Source organism: Rhinoderma darwinii, chromosome 9 (genome assembly GCF_050947455.1).
Source record: "Rhinoderma darwinii isolate aRhiDar2 chromosome 9, aRhiDar2.hap1, whole genome shotgun sequence".
Lineage (NCBI taxonomy): Eukaryota > Metazoa > Chordata > Amphibia > Anura > Rhinodermatidae > Rhinoderma > Rhinoderma darwinii.
The window spans coordinates 38,774,400-38,792,669 of NC_134695.1; the positions used below are offsets into that span (position 1 = coordinate 38,774,400).

Here is an 18,270-nt window from a genome sequence, read left to right on the forward strand (position 1 = left end):
AGGTTGGCATTTATAAGCTGAATTTTAACACTGGGTACAGTACCAGTCAAAAGTTTAATTTCATTCCTTGTGGTGTTTTTTTGTTTTTTCTCATATTGAAGACATGGCATTAAGTGGCTAACAAAAGTGTTAAACCAGAATGTTTAGATTTTTCAAAGTCGCCCCCTTTTTGCTTTGATGACCGCTTTGCCCACTCTTGGCATTCTCTCATTCAGCTTCATGAGGTAGTCACCTGGAATGGTTTGCCAACAGTCTTGAAGGAGTTCCCGGAGGTGCTGAGCACTTGCTGCCTTCTTTTACCTTCATTCTGCAGTCCAACTCATCCCAAACCATCTCAATTGGGTTTAGGTCGGGTGATTGTGGAGGCCATGTCATCTGACGCAGCACTCCATCACTCTCCTTGGTCAAATAGCCTTTACGTAGCCTGGAGGTCTGTTTGGGGTCATTGTCCTGTTGAGAAACAAATGATGGTCCCGCTAAGCGCAAACAAGGTGGGATGGCGTGTCGTTGCAGAATGCTGTGGTAGCCGTGCTTGTTAAGTGGTCCTTGAATTTTGACTAAATCACCTACAGTGTCACCAGCAAAGCACCTCCTCACCATCACCTCCTCCATGCTTCACGATGGAAACCACACATGTAGATCCCATCCGCTCACCTTCTCTGCGTCTCATAAAAACATGGTGTTTGGAAGCAAAAGTCTAACATTTCGACCTCATCACCACAGGTCAATTTGTTCAAATTTCATAAACTTTGTTGCCACTGTATTACATTGCGGAATTGCCGCACGGAAATTCTGCAGCATTTCCGTCCTGTGCGCACGAAGGAGTCCTTGAAGGGCGAGCGCTGTTCACGTCTGTGTTCTGTATTGATCACTGACACATTAAAATCAATGGGCCAATTCAGACGGTCTGTGCACAGAAAATGGATCACTGATAAGCTGCTAGCGGAAGCTTAAAAGAAAGTACTTTTTTTTTTTTTTTTTTTTTTTAAATATACGTGGAAAACTGATGATCGCTGATGCTACACATAAAAAACTGACACACGGCATGCTCTCGGACACAATGATTGAAATCCGATGTAAAGTAGTCAGGTTTTTTTCCCTAATAAATTGCAGGCGAGTTTTACAACTAACTGACTGCCTAAGGCTTCATTCACATCTGCATTCGGGTTTTCACGTTGTTCATAGGAGCAGAACAATGAAAAACTGCATCTGCCAGATCCGTTGCATGACAGAAAACCACAGCGCCTGACAAAACTAATAGGTTCTTTCAGGTTTCCATCATGGCGTCCGTCGTTTTGTCGGACGTAATAGCGCAGCATGATGTGCTGTTTTGTCCAGCAAAGTAGACTCCTAACAGAGCCTCCGACACAGATGTCAGCAGATTGTAAAGCCCGGTTCACTCCTTGATTCCGTTTTTTAGGCTCTATGAATGGATCCGATAAGGAGCAGTATAAAGCTTTCAGTTCTACTATAGCAAAGTGTGGACTGGGCCTTAAAGCGACCCTCCGGTCTCAGGACAAAATTATTAATGTGATTGGGTATTTAGACTAATATTACCTGGTGCCCTTCAATTGCCCCTCTATGCCATTTTAGTATAAGACACTCCCTCTGATTGGGCAGAATTGCTAATTTAAGTAGCTCTGGCCAATCCGAGAACAGTGGGAGTGTCTCAGACTCGTAATCTAAGAAGCTCTGCATCCATTTTTGGACAGCATAGAGGGGACCCTAAAACGGCGGATCCACTGCAGAGAGGTACAACTGGAGGGCATCAGCTGGTGATATTACTCCATATACACCATCATATTTAAAATGTTGTCCCGGGACCAGAGGGTTGCTTTAAGAATATATTCGGGAATTGCCTAAATAACAATCCGCTAATATGTTGCTATTATCTGAATTGATCCCTTCAGCAGATAGACCGGCAGCAACCCAGTAATAACTTACAGGGAAGTTCAGAATTTCAAATTGCCTTTGGCACACTCCACGACTAAAACGATCTATCCCAATAACAGGAAGGGCGTTTTTATTTAGGCAATTCTCGAACTAAAGTGGCTGCAAGCTGGAGGTGATCTATACATGTGGTCAGTATAGTATACAGCAGAGCATGTGATACCACATGTATAGTACCACAGACGATGAAGGTGCTATATCAGAAATGAAATATCTCAATTTTAAATGTCTTCCGTTTCTCATCCATCAGGAAGATGGCCGTGGTCAGGGATTTACAGAAGGCTCATACCAGGGAAAGCAGTTATTCCGTTGTGATGATGAGTGCGGTGTGTTTGTTGCACTTGACAAGCTAGAACTGTGTGAGGAAGATGAAGATGAACTGGAAAGTGACTACGCGTCTCCAGTAGACATCAACCCAACAGAAATCCCTCCTCTGGAGATCAACTCGCGAGTCTCTCTGAAAATCGGAGAGAGTATGGAATTTGGAACAGTTATTTTCTGCGACGTGTTACCTGGGAAAGAAAGCCTTGGGTATTTTGTTGGAGTAGATATGGTAAGTGTCCTAATAACACATTCATTGTTGATTTTATAGCACCAACATATTCCGCAGCGCTGATCAAGATGGTCACCATTCACATCCGTCCCTGTCCCAAATGGGGCTCACAATATAACTTCACAAACACTAGGGCCAAATTAAAAGAACTCTGATTAACCCATCGGTATGTTTTTTTGAGTTTGGGAGGAAGTCAGTATACTCGGGGGAAATCCACGCAGACGCGGTGGGAACATACAACCTTTATTCAGATGTTTCCACTGCTTGGATTAGAGTCCAGGACTATATATAGATTTCACTACAAAGCTTCATTTTTCTGACTTTCTTCTTCGATATCGTGGTATGTTGAGAATTAGATGGTTATTTACTCCTCTGCATTGGTAGTCGCATATTTTTGAGGAAATAATTTGCCTAGGATTTCTGAGATTTCTACACCGTAATAGAACCGTGTGATGTCATTATCATGTACTGTCCTTTGTATTAAAGGGTTTGTAAGATCTGGTCCCTGGCACCACAATTGCTGGGGGAAGCGTCCTGCGATTCTTAAATTTCCTTGCAGCGGAAAAGAAACCCTATATACACAGAACCTATTGTAAGGCATTGGATGTACTGGATCCTCCAGAGCAACAGCCTCTCTTTGTTGTGCTGTGGTTGACAGAAGGGGGTGGAGAAGGAGGGGTCCCAAATGAGAGACCACACTATTACAACGGAATTTCATCCACTCTAATCCAATGTGGAGATGCTGCAAACTCCATAGGTATTGTGAAAAAATATGGGCCAGAAAGTTGCGGAATGACAGGAGAGAAGAATCCTCTGATTTGACCACTGAGTAGATAAACTAGGGAGCTGTAATAAATAAATAAAGAACGGAATATGGATAAAATCCAGCACCTCAGTCTGTCTTTACTAACATTTGTGAAAAAATGGGTCGTTTTAAAGAGATCACTGAATTCCAGCGTGGTAATGTAATAGGATGCCACCGTTGCAACAAGTCAGTTGGTGGAATATCTAGGAGGGAAGAGATGTCACAATCAACTGTGAGTGGTATAATTTCAAAGTGGAAGCGTTTTTATAAACCACAGCAACTCGGCCACAAAGTGGTAGACCATGTAAAGTTACAGAGCGGGGTCACCGAGTGCTAAGGCACATAGTGCATAAAATTTGCCAACGCTCTGCTGACCCAATAACTGCAGAGCTCCAAACTTGGTCTGGCATTAACATCCGCACAAAAACTTTGTGTCGGGAGCTTCATGGCATGGGTTTCCATGGGCGAGCAGCTGCATTCAAGCCTTAAATCACCAAGCACAATGCCTTGCGTCGGATGGAGTGGTGTAAAGCCGCCGCCACTGGACTCTGGAGCAGTGGAAACGTGTTCTGTGGAGTGATGAGTCACGCTTCTCTATCTGGAGTCTGATGCACGAGTCTGGGTTTGGCGAACGGCAGGAGAACGTCACCTGCCTGACTGCATTGTGCCAACTGTAAAGTTTGGTGGAGGAGGGATAATGTTATGGGGTTGTTTTTCAGGGGTTGGCCTAAGCCCCTTAGTTCTAGGTAAGGAAAATCTTAATGCTTTAGCATACCAATACTTTAAATAAATATATATTATATATGGGCTTAAAGAGGCTCTGTCACCAGATTGTAAGTGCCCTATTTCCTATTACAGCGCCGATCAGATTATGTAGGAGATAGGGCACTTCTAATCTGGTGACAGAGCCTCTTTAAGAAGTACATATTGCATCACAGGGCAGCTTGTGGAAATAGTGTTGATGAGAAAATGGTTTATTATATGGAGCACTTTATTAACTATCTAAACTGGAGAGGTCACTGCTATGCATCAATGTCCATTGGGATGTTTGCAAATCCTCCCTACTTATGCGTTTAATATTTTTGAAAAAAAAGATTTGCAGTTTCAAATTTTCTTTTCTGTTCACACCAAAGTTAAAAATTCTGCTGGTCCCTTCTTACAATCTGTTTTATCTATGCATTCTGCACATTTATGCGACTTCACAGCGTTTAACTGGTGTGCAACTTTCACCCAAGCTCCCACAATGCACTACTCCCTGGTAACCGGAATCCAGCTGTTTTTATATTCAGCTTTCTATCTCAACAAAGAATAAGACATCACATAATTAAAAGCAGCACAAGATAAAGAAAGCTAAATATTTGCAGTGATGTTCATTGTTTTATGCAGGTTTAAAGGGTGATTTACATTAAAAAAAAACATGGCAGAAGTTTTGATTGGTGGGACTCTGATCAATGAGACTGCCACCAATCGCTGAAACAAAGCGGCAGGAGCGCTCAGGTAAACGATGTGCCGCTTAGTTTCTGATAGTCTTTCCTGGGAGCGGTGTATAGGCTTGACAGAAAGCCTATCAGAAACCATGCGGCAGAGCGCCCACCTGAGCACTTCCGCTGCTTCGTATTAGCGATAGATGGGCGTCTCAGTGCTCAGACCCCCACCAATAAAAACTTCTGACATGTCAAATGTTTTTTTTAAAGTTTAGTTACCCTTTTAAAAGAATATTCCCATCACAGTCATTTATGTCATAGCCTCAATTTTGCTGCGTCCAGGCAGAAAATACGTGGAGAAGTGGCTGTGCACCCTCTCCATTTCTTGCTTGGGTGTTTCAGAACCTCCCATAAAAGTAAAGGGGGAAAGCGGAGTCCATCCCTTCACTCATTCTCCGACGAGACCCGGTGGCCTTCTAACCAGGCAGGACCAGGGTTCCATGTGCCATAAAAGGCCGGAAATGGGAATACCCCTTTATACAAATGATACTGTGCAAAAGGGGAGTCCACACATCGCAGTCCTATCGCGATAATTCCAAAAATTTCCCCCAAAAATTGTATGACCTTTTTGAAATTGTTTTTTTTTTTCTATTGTTCTTTTCTTTGTTGCTTTTATACTTGCTTGTTTGTGAGATTTGATATTTTTGTTACAATGGGCTACCATTGAGAAGGTATAAGTTATTTCAGTTGCCCAGTTTGTCTCAAAAATATAGCTGCCTTGGCGTTATTTTACTTACAATTTACAGTGGAAATTTTTATTCTGAGTGGTGTGACGGAAGTGTGGTTGACCTAAAAAAAAAAAGCAGTTCTGAAACTTTCTTGTTTTACAAGCAGCTGGTAGTGAGAATGTACACAGTGCAGCTGCATCGTACTCTGACAGTGACCTAGCGAGCAGTTCTCTCCCCACTTTTCCAGCATAGACTCCAGCAGGAAGGTTCTCTTTTCCTAACACAATGACCTATCCCTAAACTTTTACAGTTGGGATTTATGTTTTTATTTTTCTTTATAGGACAATCCGATTGGGAATTGGGATGGTCGCTATAATGGAATCCAGCTGTGTAGCTTTGCTAGTGTGGAGAGCACTCTCCTTCTGCACATCAATGATATCATCCCAGGTAGGAACACCATGTCCTGACTTTTTAGGTTACGCCACTACCTTTTTTTCCCTATTCTCTGACCTGTTACTGAGGGGTCTGGGATCTGCCACATCCAACAATGCCGTAAAAATGGCCAACAGTCCATTGAAATCAGGGGGTTTACGCAAGATGTCTGGCATAGAAGCCAGTGCTGGGACCCATTAGTCATTATTTCACGATAGGGACCATTCACTGATTTTAGATTTTACGTAACTGAAGAACCCCTTGAATATAATTGTAAGTTTTTAGAGTACGTTCACATGTGGCCACGGAAAACCGAACTAAAAATGCGTAGTGTAGTGCTTTATAAAACTGTATGCGGCTCTTATTACCGCACTTAGTTTGTTGTTTTGTTTTTTTTTTTGCATCTCCATTGCAGTTTTAATTAAATTCTGTTTTGTTTTTTTTAATTTCATTGCGGAATTGCAAATAAAAATAGTAAAAAACTGCACATTTAAATACAATGCGGTTTTCATTGTGGTTGTCACCACTCATGTCAATGGGATAAAGCCGCAAATAAATCACTCAATAAATGCGGCGGAAAGGACTTTAAACAGCATTGCAGAACTGCACGGTATATAAATGCAATGTTCAAACTAATCAATGCCATTACATAGAATTTTGTTATTTGCGTTTTCCAGGGCATAAAACTGAGATTTAAAAAAAAAAAAAAGGTGTTAAAACCTCGGTGTGAACACAGCCCAAAGGTTATTTTCCAGTTTTATGTAAATAAAGCTTAATCCTGTTCTGGAAAGTTCTGCAACTTTTTAATAAACTATAAGATTTTTGCTTGCTGTCTGAATGGCAAAATTCTCTGTGAGCTAAACATTTTACATGCGCTGATAATTTTAGGGTATGTTCACACAGAGTATTCTGGCCCTGTTTTTGATGCGGAAACAGTACCAAAAACCACCTGAAATCGCCTCCCATTGTTTTCAATGGGAGGCAGAGGCTTATTTTTTTCCCACGAGCGGTAAAAAACGCTTGCGGGACAAAAAAGCAACGTGCCCTTTCTTCGGGTGTTTCCTTCTCTGACCTCCCATTAACCTCAATGGGAGGCAGAGATCGTGTTTTTCACGGCGTTTTTTGCCCACATTGCTCATTTGCCACGGGCGAAAAACGCTGCAAAAGACACGGCAAATGTTCTGCCGGCAGGTCAAAATCTGCCTTCAAATTCCTGAAGGAATTTTGAGGCAGATTTTTCCGCCTGCAAAAGAAAACTGTGAATAGGGCCTTTATAGTAACTTTTAGAGTTTTGTCTAGACTGGTTACAAATGTAGCAATCTTCCAGTGGCAAGAAGTAAATACGTTTCCAGTTCCTGTATGTAAATAAGGTTCCAATTCACTAACGGCAAGTAGAGATCTTGAAAATGGTGACAAAGTGAAACAAAATATATTCCAAATTGCAGAACTTTTTATTCTTCAGTGATTCAGCTCTTGTTCCAACAAACAGAAATCCCCTATAAAAAACAACAAAACGGGAGAGAGCTACTCATTTTTGGATAGGCCTAATTCGTTCAACAGGTTCCTGATGAATTGATTGGACACATCCCAAAACCCGTGCAATAGGTGGCACTATTTTTATCCACTTTAGACAATTCCTATGTGTGAAGGTTTCCAATATGATAATCTGATCAGTTTGGCCAGCACATGCTGGGTCCTCCAGCGAGAGTTACGTATTTGGAAATATATTTTCCAAACTAGTTAACCCCTTTAATTCTGCTTGGTGTCACTGTGCGCATTTAACCGCATCGGTCTCCCAGCTCCTGTTGGATGCTTATTGGGAAATCGAGCTCAAATCTGTATACACCGTATCCTAGTTGTTAGATATTAGTGCCGATAAATAACTCCAAAGGGGAATTGCAGTTTGGAGATTTCGACCACAGGCATGCCGCACTTTAGTTAATTGATAGAAGGTAACCTATTTGCAAGCACAGCCTAAAGCCTTATTCACATCATACTTTTTCCCTATGTTTATAGTGTACGTCGGGAAAGCTCCCGACCTACACTATAAACGTGTCAATACGTCTCAGTTTATTCAGAGTATTCTTTTGTTGTCCATCAGGCTGGTATACGTCGGTAACCTTTTATTTTTGCAGGATGGAATAATTTAGTATACTACGCTATTCCATACTAAGGGATTCCGCAACAAAAAAGTATACTGTTTGGTATAGTTATTATTTTTTTTTTAACATGTGAGCCTATGTGTGATGGATGCCACTGTATGGCAAACGTAAACCTTGGGGCGCTTCCTAAAGGCCGGAGTCTCCAGGAATAGCATTAAGTAATACTTGGCCCGGGATTCCGGGCTTGTGGAAGGCCCTGACGTCACTGTCCTTATATGGACAGTGATGTTAGGGCCTACCCCATGAGCGGAAACCCCCGACCAGAGCATTGCCGACTCTCTGGCCGAGGATTCCAGCATCTCAAAGTTCCTAATGTCACTGTCCATATATCAGTTTGCTCTGGCTGTGTACTCCATAGTTGAAAGGCCCTGACATCGCCATATATGGACAGTGACGTCCGGCGCTTCCCTGGGCACATTTCTTCAAGTAGTGCTGTATACCTCCTACGGAAGGGATTCAGGCCTAAAAGAACATGGATATTCCTTTTAAGCTAAATTATATTTGATAAAAGTAATTTTTAGGTTGGCTTCTAACACTTTTTTCTTTGTTGATAACAGAATCTGTAAACCAGGAGAGAAGGCCTTTAAAACTTGCCTTTGCATCAAGGTGTGGAAGTGAAAAAAGCTTATCCAATCACAGCAAACCAAAGGTCACAGGTAACTTTTACTTTTTAATATGTTGTATTTTATGAATTATCAGCATTATTCTTAACTTTTAAGTTTGTGATTAATCGTATGTCAGAACCTTTTGATGTCAGCAGCTCTGGTGCAAGGAGCAAATAGAGGCCGAAAAGGTATCTGCCTTATATAAGGAGACTGGTATTATGAATGATGTGTGGTAGGTGAGCGTCACTGTTACATATTTTACATTGGGGCCCAGGAGCCTCTGGGAGTCAGACTTCTGGATGGGAATGGCTCCTACTACTTTTCTTTTTTCGTTATCCCCACTGCCGATGTGCCACGTTTTTTGTTTTTTTTCTATACGCCATTTTCATAAGTGCTCTGGATAGACATTGGCTTTCTGTAATTCTAAATTATAGGTTCACCGTGATTCTCTAGGTCTGCAGAATATGTACTGACTAGTTCATAAAGGATAATCATTTGTTAAGAAATAAATCTTTTGGTCTAGGAAAACTTGAGTTTTGGGTTTCAAAGTGGTGAGAAAATCAACGTGACTCTTTTTTTATTTTATTTATTTAAGACCGTCTAATCGATCACCTGATCGCAGTGGGTCCATCTTCTGAAACCTCTGGCAAATAGCCAATCCCCATGCATAGACTCCGCAAGCAAGAAAGTTGCTCTTTGTAATTGACTCCCACTCTGGCTAACTGAACGTTAAAGATAGCAAGAGGTTTCCGCAAAATTCAGTAACTTTACAGCACACTGATGAAGTATTCTACAGCTGATACACTGCAGTAATGGCCGGGATCGGAGTTGGGTCTGATTCCGGTCGTTTAACTCCTTAGATGCTGTGGTAAAAAGCTTCATTGGCAGTTAAATGGTTTGGTCCCCATCGGCATCCCACGCGATATGATCACGGGGTGTCGATGAATTGCTATGGCAACTGGAGGCCTAACAATGGCCTATTGCTCTGCAATGTTTGGAAGTCTATATAAGGCCCTGCCGGAGGTATAGTTCAATGTATTACACCAGCGAGCAGACTTTCAGATCTTGAAGTCACCCGAGAAACAAAAAAGTAAAAATAAGAAAATCGAAAAAATTAGTTTCAACTTATAAAAAAAAATATTTTTTATTTCTCTTATCAAGTCCTTTTATTTGAAAAAAATGAAAATATTAAATTATACATAATTGATATAGGCACGTCCGTAACGACCTGAACTATAAAACTATCACATTATTCATCCTGTGCGGTGAACTCCAAAAACAAACTATGCCAGAGTTTATGATTTTGCTTCGCTTCCCAAAAACAGGAATAAAAAGGAATTCAAAAATTTGCATCTACACCAAAATGGTGCCAATAAAAACTACCGCTCATGCCACAAAAGATAAGCCCTCATACAGCTCAATCAATGGAAAAATTAAAAAGTTACAGCTTAGAATATGGCTACACAAAAAACAGATTTGTACAAAAAAGGGTTTTTATTGTCTAAAAGTAAAAAAAACATTAAAAAAAAGTACACCTTTTTGGTATTGACGTAATCACATTGATCCGCAGAATAAAGTTAACGTGTCATTTATACTTCACGGTGAATGCAGTCTTAAAAATTAATCAAAAACCGTGGCAGAATTGCCTTTTTTTATGATTTTTCTAAAAAAAATTTTATTAGGTTGCCTCACAAAAAATTGAATAAATGTAATCAAAAATTACCATGTACCCCAAAATGGCACCAATAAAATTACAGCTTGTCCTGCAAAAAACAGCCCACATGTGGCTAAGACGATGGAAAAATGTAAATAAGTTATGGCTCGTAAGGTGTGGGTGAAAAAAACATCCAGATGTGCAGGCCAAAGGGGAACATTTCTTTTGTTTCAAGGGGTGATTATCAGGGCCCTAATATTTGGGAACCAGTAAGAAGGGGGCCCAAGCACATTTGCTGGAAGCGAGGCCGCGCATGTTTTACCAGGACAACACTTCCCCAACGAAGTTCCCCAAACTGTGAGGCTATGTTCACACGGAGTATTTTGGGGGAGGAATATCTGCCTCAAAATTCAGTTTGGAACTTTGAGGCAGATATTCCTCTCCCTGCACGCCGATTTTCGCGGCAATTATCGCGCCGTTTTTCGCCCGCGGCCATTGAGCGCCGCGGGCATAAAACAGCGAGAAATACGCTTTCTCCTGCCTCCCATTGAAGTCAATGGGAGGTCGGAGGCGGAAGCGCCCGAAGATAGGGCATGTCGCTTCTTTTTCCCGCGAGGCAGTTTTACTGCTCGCGGGAAAAAGACGCCGACGCCTCCCATTGAAATCAATGGGAGGCGTTCTCGGGCCGTTTCTGCCGAGTTTTGCGACGCGGTTTCCGCGTCAAAAAACTCGGCAAAATACCCCGTGTGAACATAGCCTGAAGGTGCGGAGTGTGCACCAAAAGGGGGATAAGAAAGGATACAATTTATCAGTGCGACACTGGCCTGTGCATAAATGATTGCTTCTATTGATTATTCATTTTTATCATTTATTTACTCCATTATTATATCCCATTATTATGCCCTGATGTACTCCGCACAGATTACATATGCCCCCACATTATAAACTGATATACCAGTAAAACCAGAAATAAACTACTACCAAGCAAATTCTGCGCTCCAAAAGCCAAATAGCGGTCCTTCCATTTTGAATCCTGCAGTGTGCCCAAAAAGCACTTTACATATATGGCATTGCCATACTCAGGAGAACCCCCTTAACAATTTTTAGTGTTTGTCTCCAGTGGCACAAGCTGAGCACAACATATTGTGCACTGAAATTACATATCCGTGGAAAATTGAAATTTTAAGCTTGCACCATCCGCTGTGTATTCATTTGTGTAAAATACCAGTGGGGTCTAATTTCTCAATACACCTCTTGATAAATACCTTTTAGGGGTGTAGTTTCTAAAATGGGGTCACTTATTGAGGGTTTGAGTAACTTTGACCTCAGGGCCTCTACAGTCATGGGTAATGATGTGTAAATCCCCAAATTAGGCCTCAAATGCACATGTGCACTTTCATTCCTGAGCCCTGTCGTATGTGTAGGCAAAAAAAAAAAAAAGATTAGGGCCACATGTAGGGTCTTTATAAAACCAGGAAACACAGCATAATAATTATATAGCTGTCTTTTCACAGTTACAAAAGCAGGACACACCAAATTGGGCACTGAAATGACATTTTTGTTCCAAAGTTGCAATTTTTACTCTGGAAAACACCCGTGGGGCCAATATGATCCCTACACCATAGATAAAATAACTTCAGTGGTATCGTTTTTCAAAATGGGGTCACTTCTCAGGGGTTTCCACTATGCTGGTATCTCAGGGGCTCTGCAAAAGCGACATGGCGTGTGAAAAACCATTCCAGCAAAATCTGTGCTCCAAAAGCTAAATGGCGCTCCTTCCCTTTTGAGCCCTGCCGTGTGTCCAAATAGCAGTTTATGACCACAAATGGGGTATTGCTGCACTCTGGAAAAATTGTATGACAAATTGTGGGGTGCTCTTTATCCTATTAAGCCTTGTGAACGTAACAAATTTTGAAAAAAACCCTACATATTATTGTAAGTTTTCAAGACCTATTTCTAAATAAAATCTATGGCACACATATGACGTCAAAATGCTCACTGCCCCACTAGATGAATGCCTTGAGAGGAGTAGTTTCCAAAATGAAATCACTTTTAGGGATTTCCACTGTACTGGTACGTCAAGAGCGCTCTAAATGCAACATGGCACCTGAAAGCGAATCCACAAAATCCGCGCTCCAAAAGCCAAATGGTGCTTCTTCCTTTCCGAACCCGGTGTTGTGCCCAAACATCAGTTTATGAACACATATGGGGGTTGCCATACTCAGAAGAAATTGCAGAACAGATTGTAGGGTGCTAAAACTACAAACTACTTGAAGCTAAAACTACATATTGGAAAAAAAAAAGTCCTTCATTTTCACAGCCCAATTCTAACAAAATCTATTAAACACATGTGGGGTCCAAATGCTCACCACACCCGTAGATGAATGCAAATCTTTCAGAATTTTCAATGAATTTTGGTGTTTTTTACATATGAACAGAGAAAGTATTGACCAAAATTTACCACTAACCTTAAGGCTTTATTCAGACGAACGTAAAATACGCGCGTGCAACGCGCGTGATTTTCACGCGCGTTGCCCGGACCTATATTAGTCTATGGGGCCGTGCAGACATGTGCGTGGTTTTTGCGCAGCGTTGCTCCGTTGCCAAAAAGGCACGACATGTCCGTTGATTCAGCGTTTTCAATGCATCACGCACCCATTGAAGTCAATGGGTGCGTGAAAACAACGCAGGGCACACGGAAGCACCTCCGTACACACAGCGTTTTTCACGCAACACTTGTTAAGTCTATGTAAATGAGTTGAGCAGACTAGACCAAACAACTACAAACCAGGAAGTGGCTTTTCACTTTCTGAGCACATGCGCACAGTTTACACTGACATCTGCAGCAATAGTCGTTTTTTAACCTGTAAAACCACCCAAAAACAACAAACACGGGCCAAAGTGTGAGGTAACGTGAAATCTTGATGCGAACATGTGCTCACAGCAAGCAGGTGTTGGAGAAGGTGTCTTTTTGTAGGCTGCCCTCTCCATTACTCCACCCTCCGTTGTTTTGACGCGCGTAAAAAACGCATGCCATACGCGCGTTAAATACGCTATCACGCTGCTCAAACGGATGCCACACGCAACTCCAACGCAACCGAAACGGCGCGTTTTTCACGCGCGCAAAAACGCAACGTTCGTGTGAATCCAGCCTAAGTACAAGGTGTTACAAACTATTTCAGAATCGATAAATAAAAGCATTTACAAGTTATTCCCATATAAAGGGGCACATGTTAGAATTGTAAAATATAGCTCCGTTACAAAGGACAAAACTGGCGGCGGTAAGGAATTAACTGTTTATAAACTTTTTTGGTCTGCAGTGATAATTTTTTCTCTCTTGCAGCAGGATCTACCTCTGAATCAGGAAGCAGGAACCGTTCAGAATTTTTTTACACTTTAAATGGCAGCTCTGTTGATTCCCAACACCAGCCGAAAAGTAAGAATAGTTGGTACATGGATGAAGGTGCGTTGTCCCCTTGTTGTTTATTACAGTATAAAATAATAGCTGACACTTTACAGGAGCTATGTGTATATGTTGTATTGTATGATCAGCGAGGGGAGTTGATACTTTGAAGTCTATAGGAGGGATTTGGCGCAGAAAAGTGGTAAAAGGGCCCAAAAGTTGCATTTTACGCTGTCCTCGCCACATTTGTAAAAAGGGGACGGGGCCCCCACGGCCTGACAAATTTATTATCCTTCGTATTTCACTCTGAGGGGCACCCGGACGTGCCATTACATCCTGGTGTGGGGGGTGATGTGTGGAGCACACTCACGCGTTCCATATGCTGCGGGTGTCCGCTGTGTTATAAAGCTGACATCCGGCACTAACAGCCAGGACAGCAATCACGCTGTTCCTTGCTGTTTAACCCCTCAAATGCTGCAGTCAATCGCGACCACAGCATTGAAAGGAGGGGAGCGGCTCCCTCCGACAGCTCATCCGACAGCTCAATCAGGGTCCGGGGGGGTGACAATGGTTGTCATGGCAGCTCAGGGGCCTAATGAAGGCCCCCAGGGCTGCCTTCACTCTGCCTCTGTTAGTCCCTGTTTAACAGGAGCCTGTAAAATTTACAATATACTGCAATACATTAGTATTGTACCTGCGATCCAACGATCACTAGTTCAAGTCCCCCAGGGGGGGGGGGGGGGGCTATTAAACTGTAAAAAAAAAAAAGTGAAATTAAGTTTTTGGTAGTGAAATAATAAAATAAAAAATATATTAAAAGTTGAGAGAACCCCCTTCCTTTCCATTTTTCCTCTAATGTAATGTAAAAAATAAAAAAAAGTTAATGAAATTGGTATCGCTGCGTCCATAAAAAGTCTGAACTGTTACAGTATAGCGTTATTTAACGCGCACGGTGAACGTCGTAAAAAATTGGAACCGCTGAAATCACAGTTTTTTGGTCAACTTAGATCTTGGCTCTAGTTTTTTTCCCTTAAAAGTGGTAAAATATTTTTTTTTAGAAAGTATAGAAATTTGGTATCACCGTAATTGTATTGACCCACAGAATAAAGTTAAGTTGTCTTTTCTACCGCACGGTGATAGCCGTAAAAACGAAGCCCAATAAACAATCGAGGAATCCAGTTTTTTTCCAATTTCAGCCCGCTAATATTTTTTTTCAGTTTCTCAGTACATCATTATATGGTACTTTAAAGGGAACCTGTCACCAGCATTTCACCTATTGAACTTTACACATCCCTCACTGGCCGCTGCTATCAAAAGTTCATTGCCGTTATCCCCCCTCCTAAACTCCTCCTCCGACTGTAAATAACGGTCTGCAAACATTTTGCGCATTTTTACCGTAATAATCCGGTGTCCTGTTGTGCGCACATACCAGAAGCGGACATCATTGCACAAGCGTGGGATTTTGTGTGCTAGGGGAAGGCGTGGAGCTGTCAATCAAAAGTACAAAGGTGGTGTAAACTCGGAAAGACTTGAGGAATGAAGATATGACTCTTTTCAATGGAAGATATGACTCTTTTATGCTCATTAGCATACGGCACAGGAACACTAAAAAACTGAATACTAAAGCTACAGAGCCGACTAAGAAGACAACTATAGGTTATATCGAAATGATTTTTCACCCACTACCACTGGGTGTTGCTGGTTTAATAGGTGAAATGCTGGTGACAGGTTCCCTTTAAATGCTACCATTATAAACTACAAATCCTCCAGCAAAAAAAATAAGCTCCCGCACCATTCTTTTGACGGAAAAATAAAAAAGTTATGGCTCTTGGAAGGTGGTGAGTGAAAAATAAAAAAATGTCTGTCCTGAAGGGGTTTAGATTGGTGTGTTAGGCTGGGTTCACACAGAGTTTTTTTGTAGGCAGAAAATCTGCCTCAAAATTTTGTTTGGAATTTTGAGGCAGATTTTGCTCTTCCTGAACGCCGATTCTCGCGGTGTTTTTTTGCCCACGGCCATTGAGCGCCGCGGGCAAAAAACGCAGCGAAATACGCTTTCTCTGCCTCCCAATGATGTCAATGGGAGGTCAGAAGCGTAAATGTCCGAAGATAGGGCATGTCCCTTTTTCCCGCGAGCCGGTTTTTCCTCTCGTGGGAAAAAAATGCCTCCGCCTCCCATTGAAATCAATGGGAGGCTTTTTTGGCGCGTTTTCCGACTCTGTTTCCGCGTCAAAACGTGTATAAAAACTCTGTGTGAACTGGCCCTAAGACGCCAGTCTTAATAAATCTCCCTCTATGACTTGTATTCCTGCGAGGAGCGGTAATAAGGGAACAGTAAGACCAGTAACTAAATCGGAGTAGCTATGCGTGCTTTCACAGGGCACTGCCCTCAATGACCTGCGGCGGAACAGGGGGCAGAAAGATAATGAGCAGCACTGGTTCTGTCTTTTTCCACTGCTAGTTGTCTAGACGTTGGGCATGTTGCTTGTCTGGTGCCCTCCTAGAGCGGCACTTACGCAATGGTATTTACACTGTCTATTGTCCGGGTGAAAGTACTTTGTGTATGTGGGGATGTGGACTTTGTATGTGGACTTTATGGGTGCAGTATATTTTGTATTATGCAGGTTCTTTATGTGTATGTGCTATGTCGCTGCTCTGTACAGTGCAGTGTGACCGCTGTGTTAATATTATATGGGTCTTAGGCTGGATTCACACGAGCGTGTTTGGTCCGTAAAGGACGGAACGTATTCCGGCCGCAAGTCCCGGACCGAACACACTGCAGGGAGCTGGACTCCTAGCATCATAGTTATGTACGATGCTAGGAGTCCCTGCCTCTCCGTGGAACTACTGTCCTGTACTGAAAACATGATTACAGTACGGGGCAGTTATCCGGCAGCGAGGCAGGGACTCCTAGCATCGTACATAAGTACATGTGGTGCTTGGATCCAATATCTACTGTATAGGAGCTGTGTTTTAGCGGCACAGAATATAATTATTAGTTTGTGAATTTGTGCCATATGGGTGCTGTGCGTTTGCTGTAATGGTAGAAGAAGGTTGACCAAAGTGGATGCAATGCAAATAAAACTGGCGCTGCTTACAGGGAGCATTAAACCGGAATGAAAACTTAATCTGCTTAAAGGGTTTGTCCAGAATTAGAAAAACATGGCAGTATTCTTCCACAAATAGCGCCACACTTGTGTCTTGTATTCCAGCTCGGCTCCATTGACGTGTTTGAGGCTGAGCTTCACTACCACATACAACCTGTGGACAGATGTGGCGCTGTTTTTGGAAGCAGCCATGTTTTACTAATCCTGGACAACCCCCTTTAATCAACAAAATGTCTGCAACTGTGTGTATTTTATATTGTATATTTTACTCTATTTCTGCTCTTATTCTATGGAGGTTCCGGTGATCTATGGTCAGTAGAAGGCCAAATAATCTCCTTTCTGGTTCAATGGGTCTCCTCAGCTCCTATCTGTTTAAAAAAAAAAAAAAAAAGATGCAAAATTTGCTTCAATAGCCTAAAAAATATATCTCGGTTTAGCCATCATGTGTGGAAACTGTCTGATGAATAAGGCCCCAAATTTCTCCAGTATTAGGGGGTTAACTTTTATATCTTGCACCGCATATCTAAGAAAAGAAAAATAACTTTTTACTCTCAATGCCCCATGAAAGATAGATTATCATAAAATATAGCTTTGAATTTGGCCGTATCCACTGTCTAGTCTAGTGTATACGGTCCGCTTTATAGACTGACAGACATTGTTGGATTTATGAAATATAAGCCCCTGCTGGTGGGTCCTCCCATGACCAGGAACATCTAAAGGCCTAGGAGAGATGGTCACTCGGCGGACAGTCGTCCTGTATGTTCTCGTTATGCAGAGCAGTGCATGCTGGGACATGTGGTCTGCATAGAGGCTTGAGACATGGAAAATTCAAAATGGCCGTTAACTTGGTGGACAGTTTGAAATGTTAGGCTGCGCCAGAGCTGAATAAATGTGATGACAGTCATAAGCCGGTATATCTCCTCTCTTATATTGTGTTTATTTCTTTAAAAATGTAAATTATTTCCCAAGTTGACATTGTAACGGCTTCCTCTAACTCTGAAGTCGTGCTTTGTGACTTGTCCCCACAGCCCGGGAGAGATTGTCACGAGGAGGAAGTTCTGGTATCCAAGAGAGCAACCGCTGTGAAGGTATAATATGTATAATGCTGCTTGTCCTTTATATTACACGTACTCCTCTAGATAATGTTCACATCTAACACAGCTTCTACCTCTGGGCACTGTGCCTGGCGTTTTTAGGTTGGCGTTGTATAAATGGCCATGTCCTCTAAGGGCTATTTATGGGGAGTATAATTGCATTGCTTCCTCCCACAGTGTTCAGACACAGGTCAGGTTCAGACACAGGTCCCTCTTGTTTTAACCCCTCTGCTTTTTTTTTTTTTTTTTAAATCCTTTATTTTCCAAGTAAGACTTCACTGAATAAAGTGCTTGTCCACCTTAACCCCCCCCCCCCCACTTACATTAAAACTCCTGCTCCTCCGAAACATAGGCCC

At 42.1% G+C, this 18,270-nt stretch overlaps 1 protein-coding gene across 4 annotated transcripts in view; it reads left to right on the forward strand.

The window, feature by feature from the left end:
• CYLD (CYLD lysine 63 deubiquitinase) overlaps positions 1-18,270 on the forward strand; it is a 59,820-nt gene that overhangs the window by 9,183 nt on the left and 32,367 nt on the right. For 3 of the 4 annotated variants that reach the window (XM_075837524.1, XM_075837525.1, XM_075837523.1), the window contains 5 exons: positions 2,201-2,503; positions 5,802-5,907; positions 8,612-8,710; positions 13,657-13,776; positions 17,849-17,908. In XM_075837524.1, the coding sequence (XP_075693639.1) occupies positions 2,201-2,503; positions 5,802-5,907; positions 8,612-8,710; positions 13,657-13,776; positions 17,849-17,908 (688 nt within the window). The remainder of the gene's footprint in view (positions 1-2,200; positions 2,504-5,801; positions 5,908-8,611; positions 8,711-13,656; positions 13,777-17,848; positions 17,909-18,270) is intronic. The other variant, XM_075837527.1, reaches the window with a different exon arrangement.